The sequence below is a fragment of the Phaseolus vulgaris genome, chromosome 8 (assembly GCF_000499845.2).
Source record: "Phaseolus vulgaris cultivar G19833 chromosome 8, P. vulgaris v2.0, whole genome shotgun sequence".
NCBI classification, from domain to species: domain Eukaryota; kingdom Viridiplantae; phylum Streptophyta; class Magnoliopsida; order Fabales; family Fabaceae; genus Phaseolus; species Phaseolus vulgaris.
The window spans coordinates 34,333,337-34,339,336 of record NC_023752.2 but is presented as its reverse complement, the minus strand read 5'-3'; the positions used below and the strand labels follow the sequence as shown (position 1 = coordinate 34,339,336).

Sequence of the window (6,000 nt, the reverse complement as noted above, 5' to 3'; positions counted from 1 at the left end):
CTCTACCCCCAGATGAGGGAACAACGGTCAAGTTATGAAGGTAAGAAAGGTCACATCGCCAGAACCCTACGGCGATCAGAAGAGTTCTAGGTGATGACAGGAATAAGGGCTCACTTTGCTGGGCAGATCAGGTAAACTGTATTTTGATACTAGTTGAGTTAAAACCTGCTGCCTAGTAAGTAACTTATGTTAAGGTTTGTTGCCTTGAGTTCACAAGTTATATTAAATGTCATCGCTAAAGAGTTGATAGTTGCTCAATTTTACTTTGAGTTAACAGTTTGATGAGTTGTTATAAGATTAACAGTTTATTCAAGATCGAAGCAGTGTGTGAAAGGTGAGGCTCGAATATGGTTGAGTTAATTCGTTTGAGTAAGTTTCACCAGTTATGTTGGTAAACCACACAGCAAATAAAGGTAAAAGCGTGCAAAGTAAATAGAAAGATGATATACGGGAAGTGAAAATCATATAAGTAGCGACTGTTCGAGTTTGCATACAGATGTAAATAGTTACATAAGCAGTAAGATTACAGATAAAGTTTTTACAAAGAAAAGGTGATGGAGGAAGGCAGCTAGTCTTCAGAGGGTACAATCTTCCCATCCACCACCTCGTTGCTAATCGACACCATGGAAAGGTCGAGCTCAGGGTATTGACATGCTACTTGCTCCAGAGCGGCGTCAAACCCGGCGGTGAGGACTTGGGCAACGCTCTCCTCGAGCTCGTGTGTTTGCTTCTTCAGCTCTTCCGTTTCCTCACGAGCTTGAGCGAGTTCTTCAACAGCTTTTTTGCCTTCGTCTTGAGCATGGGCTAGCTCTGCAGCAATCTTTTTGGCCTCCTCGTGAGCTTCGGCGAGCTCAGCGAGAGCATTGTCCCTTTCCTTCTCGACCTTCCCAAGGAGAATCTCCCGATCTGCCGATCTCTTCTCGAGGTTCTCCACCCTGGACGCTTCCGCCCTTTTTGCAGCCTCCAAATCTGCCACCTTGAGCCTATATAGGACCAGCTTGCTCTCCAAGTCGATCTTCTCTTGGAGTTGGAGGTGCAGTTTTTGGTGCAGATCGGAGGCTTCCTTGCGCGTGCTTCTTAGCTCCGCGTCCATTGCATCCTCCAGCCTGGAGTGCTCCAGCTCAGTCATCAGCAAGTTGCACGTGAGCTTTTCAACCTCAGCCCTTATCATCAGGTTTGACTCCTTGAGCGCGGAGTTTTCCTCTTGAAGCTTCTTGAGTGAGCCCTTCACAGCTCTTGATACGAGCAAAGGGAGATCTTCCGCCATAGTCTTCAGTTGGGCTGTGAAGGGTCCCAAGGTCTCTTCGAAGGAAGTTGGGAGGCTTGATGTTGCTGCTGGAGGTGGTGGAGGAGTTTGGTGCTGACTTTCACCACCACCCTCTTGAGTTTGTAGGGTGAGGGGGGCTTCTAGGCGTGGTGGTGAGGTCGGGGATTCTGTTATCAATATTGGTGAGACTTAAGCGCCCTCATCGTCTCCTAACGCGGCCCCAGCAATGGATGTGGTGGAAGGAGGACCCTCTCCAACAGATACGAACGGTGTTGAGGCGCTCGGAGGGTTCTCTACATAGTTAGGGCCGCTACTTTCAACCACTGGGGGTGCGACGGTCAGGGGCGTTGCTTGGACTGGTTGTAGTGGAGCTGGAGGTGAGGGCGGTGTTGGTGTTGGGAGTGTAGGTGGTGTAGAGGTGGCCACCCTTTTCCTCTTAGCGACGAGGCCATCCTCGGTTTCCTCATCATCGTCTTCTTCCTCTTGCACCACCTGAGGAGTTTTCCTTTTAGGTCTCCTCAAGATTAGCTTTTTCCTTTCTGGAGCCGGCAGTACCCCAGAAGGAGTTGGACCTCGGGGAGGAGTCTTGCCTTGAGCAGCGGCGATCTCCACCACCGAGTTGGGCACGGTTTGGGAGCCCGTCGCGAGCTTGTGAGATCGGGCGATCGCCCTCAATTCTGCCAGTTTTCCTTTCCCCAACATATTATCTACACAAGGTAAAGGGTAGGTGAACAACCAAAACACAAGCAGACAATACAAGTATATTTATGCAGGGATAACACAAGAAGCACATGGATTAATGATCAAGGCCTATACAAAAGGGTAAAGATGCTAAGTCATTTTTAACACGAAGCAAGAATCTTGGTGTTGAGGTAGGGGCTGACCTATGTGAGCTTCGAGTTGGTCCTCGAGAAACTCGAAGGAAATTATTGAGACAGTGGGGAAGGTGATGTTGGCAGCAGCCACACTCTTCCAGAAAAGACAAAGATCTTTGTCTAGCTCCCCCATGTTGTCAGGGCTCCTTGGTCTCCTGAAGCTGTCCTTAAAGTCCTTATTTCCCTTGTTTACCCAGTACAAAGGGAAGCCGTCAAGCAGGGAAGGGTCTTGATCATTCTGGCACACCTTCACGAACTTCCCCTTCCAGTCTTTATAAGATTGCTGGAAGATTGAGAGGATCGACCTCCCAGCAATCCCGTTCAAGCTGACCCAGGGGCGATCGCCGGGATTCTTTGCCTCAAAAAGGAAGAGGAAGACATCGATCGAAGCTGGCAGCCCCAAGTGTGCACAAAGAATTTGGAACGCCCTCACGAACACCCAACTGTTGGGATGAAGCTGGGCAGGGGCGATGTTGAGCTCGGTCAGTAGCTCTCTCTCGAAACGAGTAAAAGGAAGCCTAAGCTTCACTTTCTTGAACAATGTAGCGTAGATGAAGCAGAACAACTCGTCGTTGTTCCCCTTGTCGTCCGCGCAGATCGGTTCTCCCGAGAGGCAAGGCAGCACGGTCACTTTGCTATCATGCTCCTTGTGAAAGGAAAGGTCGGATTGATCTCCTTTCCTCAGTCGGTGCACACCCAACTCAGTAGTTATCGAGGAGGTCTCTTTCAGCAGAGTTGGGGTGGCCCAAGGATAGAGCTTTTTATAGTCTTGTGGAGGAAGGGAGGCTCCTCCGGCGAGTGGTGGAGTTGCCTGGGTAGGGTTGGCATGAGAAGAGGCAGGCCTCTCAGCCTGTGTGGAGGGAGCGCCAGAGGCTCGTGAGGGGTTGCGTGTTGATGGAGGATTTGTCCCAGGGGCAACCCTACTAGTTTTGGGTGGAGGGTTTCGCGATGAAGAAGGAGGGTTAGCGGTGGACTTTGTGTGAGCCATCGCAGGAACTGCAAAGGAAAGAGAAAGGGATGAAATGAAGATAGCAGAGAATGACTCGATTGGGGACGAAGAAGATAGAACGAACGACTAAGGGTTCGCTGGGATAGACGTTATCAAGGACGAAACCTTAGGTCGCGAGAAAAAGAAAAACAACCCACAGCGTATGCTTCAAACAGTTAATGGATGATGCAAACCGATCAAAATGCAGTAAATGTCAATAGGAGGAGTAAAAGGGTTACCTTTTTATGATCGGATGAACGCTGAAGAAAGTTGAAAATTGAGAGAGACGAGGAGTTTCGGGGTTCGCAGAGAGATTGTTTGGAATGCTTGAGGATGAAGAAAGATGATGGAACAGTGAATAGCGCGAAGGGTTTAAGGGTTTCGAACGTTGTAGGAAGCGCAAACGGCAATTGAAAACGACCGTTGATGAAGCCACGTGTCGTTTGATTAAGAGGGGGTTGGTGGAGCGTCAGAAAGGCAAAGGGTACGAACGTACGGAGATCCGTACAAACGCCACGTAGATCGACAACGATTTGACTTCTTAGTCTTTTCGCTGGTCAAGTCTCAGCTTAAGACTGGGGGGCTTGTGTACCGATCAGGTAATCGGAAGTGATGACGTGGCAGCAAGCGATAATATAGGCGTGTTGAACGGGACATCTGGCTAACAGAAGGGAAGTACATCGGGAAGTGTGTGTAGTCGCCAATCGTTGAGTTGGCATTCTCCGATCTCTAGTGTGTGTAACCGGCGGTCGCCAGAGTTGCGCCATAGTTGCCATACATGAGTACTAGGAGATCAGGTGGTTAGAGACCGCCGAAAGGGGTACATCGCCGAAAGATCAGGAAGGCTTGCTTAAGGCTTTCAAGGGGTACAAATACGAAGGATGAGGTTATCAGATAAACACTCCGTAGCCAGAGGTCGGGGCAAGGGAACAGTTTCCCAGAACATGCATGATGTGCAAGTGAAGCAGATCGTGCTAGTGGCAGGCGAGACCACAGAGAAGGTGTGCATGGTGACACCCCGTACTCGCCGCTTAAGGGGTCGCGCTCCAAGGAAGCTGTGCACCAAGTTACTCCTTGCATGGGTAACTTAGTCGAATAGCTTGAAGAGTATAAGTGACGCTCAAGTGGAGAGGGATCCAGATGGTGACACGTGTACAGCTGGATGCGAGCCACGTGTCCAGAGGTGTAACCGTCAGGAGAGAGAAAGTGCTCAAGTATAAAAGGAACTCCTAACAGACTTTTGAGGTACGTTTTTAGAACACTTCAGTACGCTTTGAGAATACTCTCGAGTACACTGAGATTCACTGCGCACGGTTCCTTGAGTTTAGATTTTCTCTCTTAGTATTTGGTGATTCCGTCACTAACTTGAGCGTCGGAGCGCGATCGGCCACAGCGGCGCCACTCTGTTTTCTTCAGGTTCTTGCGAGGAATTGAGACGTGAAGGACGGAGGCTAACGTGGTGCAAAGCTGATCCAGAAGGAGAAACCTTTGACGTGGCAAGACTCTTGCACTCAGGTCAACTGGCAGGATCAGTTTCCATCATATACACCCATAAATTTGTCTCTATATCAAAGTGGCGGAAGGTTACAGAGGAAGGGATAAAACCTGGAGGAAGACAACAGTGGAGAGCAGTCACAAATGGTGGTGTTGGCGGTGGAGGGAAGGAATCGGGAGATGGTGGTCTTGGCGGTGGAGGGTTGTCGCAGATGGTGGTGTTGGAAGTGGAGGACAGTTGTAGAGATGGTGGTGTTGGTGATGGAGGACGGTCATAGAGATAGTGGTGTTGGCGGTGGAGGGAAGGAATCAAGAGATGGTGGTGGAGGGCGGTCGCAGATGGTGGTTTTGGCGGTGGAGGACAGTCGCAGAAATGGTGGTGTTGGAGGTGGAGGAATCACAGATGATGGTGGCACAGAGGTTTCTCTTTTTAAGGATTGAAAATGCTTGATGAGAAAAGAAAGGGCAACAACAACGGGCTTGCATATACAAGATGAGTTTTGTAGCGAGCTGACGGGCCAGCCCGCCCCATCGTAAGCCCGAACGTGTCGCGGGTTATGTATAATTTGGAAATACCAAATAAGATTTGGAAATCATAAATGTAATGTCATAAACATTCTGAGAATGTAAAGATAAACCATGGAAACTTCCTTGACACGATGTTTTGTCTAAAGATTTCATGATGATTGTATCGTCCGATATGTGTAAATTCCAACGTTCATATGATGCTTATGAACTTGTGCATCTCTCTTGTGTTTCCATAGGGGCTTCGTCTGATGTGAACTTGTGATAAGTTTATCAACACTAGGGTTTTCTAATGTGATCATTATTAAGTATAGTGTCTGATCCTTCATTTGTTGGGTTCTTTCTACGAGCTTCGTGTGATACATGTTTTGTTTAATGAGAGCTCCATTTGATGTGATGCTTTTATATATGATGTTTTTATTTGTACATCGTTCTTTCTTTTTAATGTTTTCTTGAGTATGTGATGACTTTTTATGACAAGTGCACCGCGATTGTCAGAAGTAATAATTGTCCCTAAGGACGAATATCGATCCCACAAGGAATAGTGAATTACCGAGTACAATAATCGCTAAATATAACAACAAAACAATAAAAAGAGTTTTGAATTGGTTATGTTGGCACTGATCAATAAGAAAACAAACAAAGATTTAGTTGCTTGAATTGGAAAAATAGGGATTAAGTTTCATCTCTCTCACTCTCATGTATTTTGATTAGCATCTTAATATTAAGTTCTTTGATTGAAATTGATACCCGTAGAAAATTCATTTATATCGATCTCTCGCATATAAAATCCTTAAGAATGTTTCCTAAATATCGATCCCTCGCATATTTATAAAAACAACTTAGAATCA

The 6,000-nt window shown here is 47.3% G+C and overlaps 1 protein-coding gene across 1 annotated transcript; it reads right to left on the bottom strand.

Annotated features, from left to right (window-relative positions):
- Positions 1–568: 568 nt before the first annotated feature.
- Positions 569–1,267, bottom strand: LOC137824996 (uncharacterized). Its single transcript, XM_068630668.1, has one exon. It carries the CDS (start codon positions 1,265–1,267, stop codon positions 569–571), a length of 699 nt encoding a protein of 232 aa, XP_068486769.1.
- Positions 1,268–6,000: the final 4,733 nt, after the last annotated feature.

Coding starts and splice junctions, on each gene's coding strand:
- LOC137824996 (XM_068630668.1), bottom strand. CDS start 1,267: ATGGCGGAAGATCTCCCTTTGCTCGTATCAAGAGCTGTGAAGGGCTCA.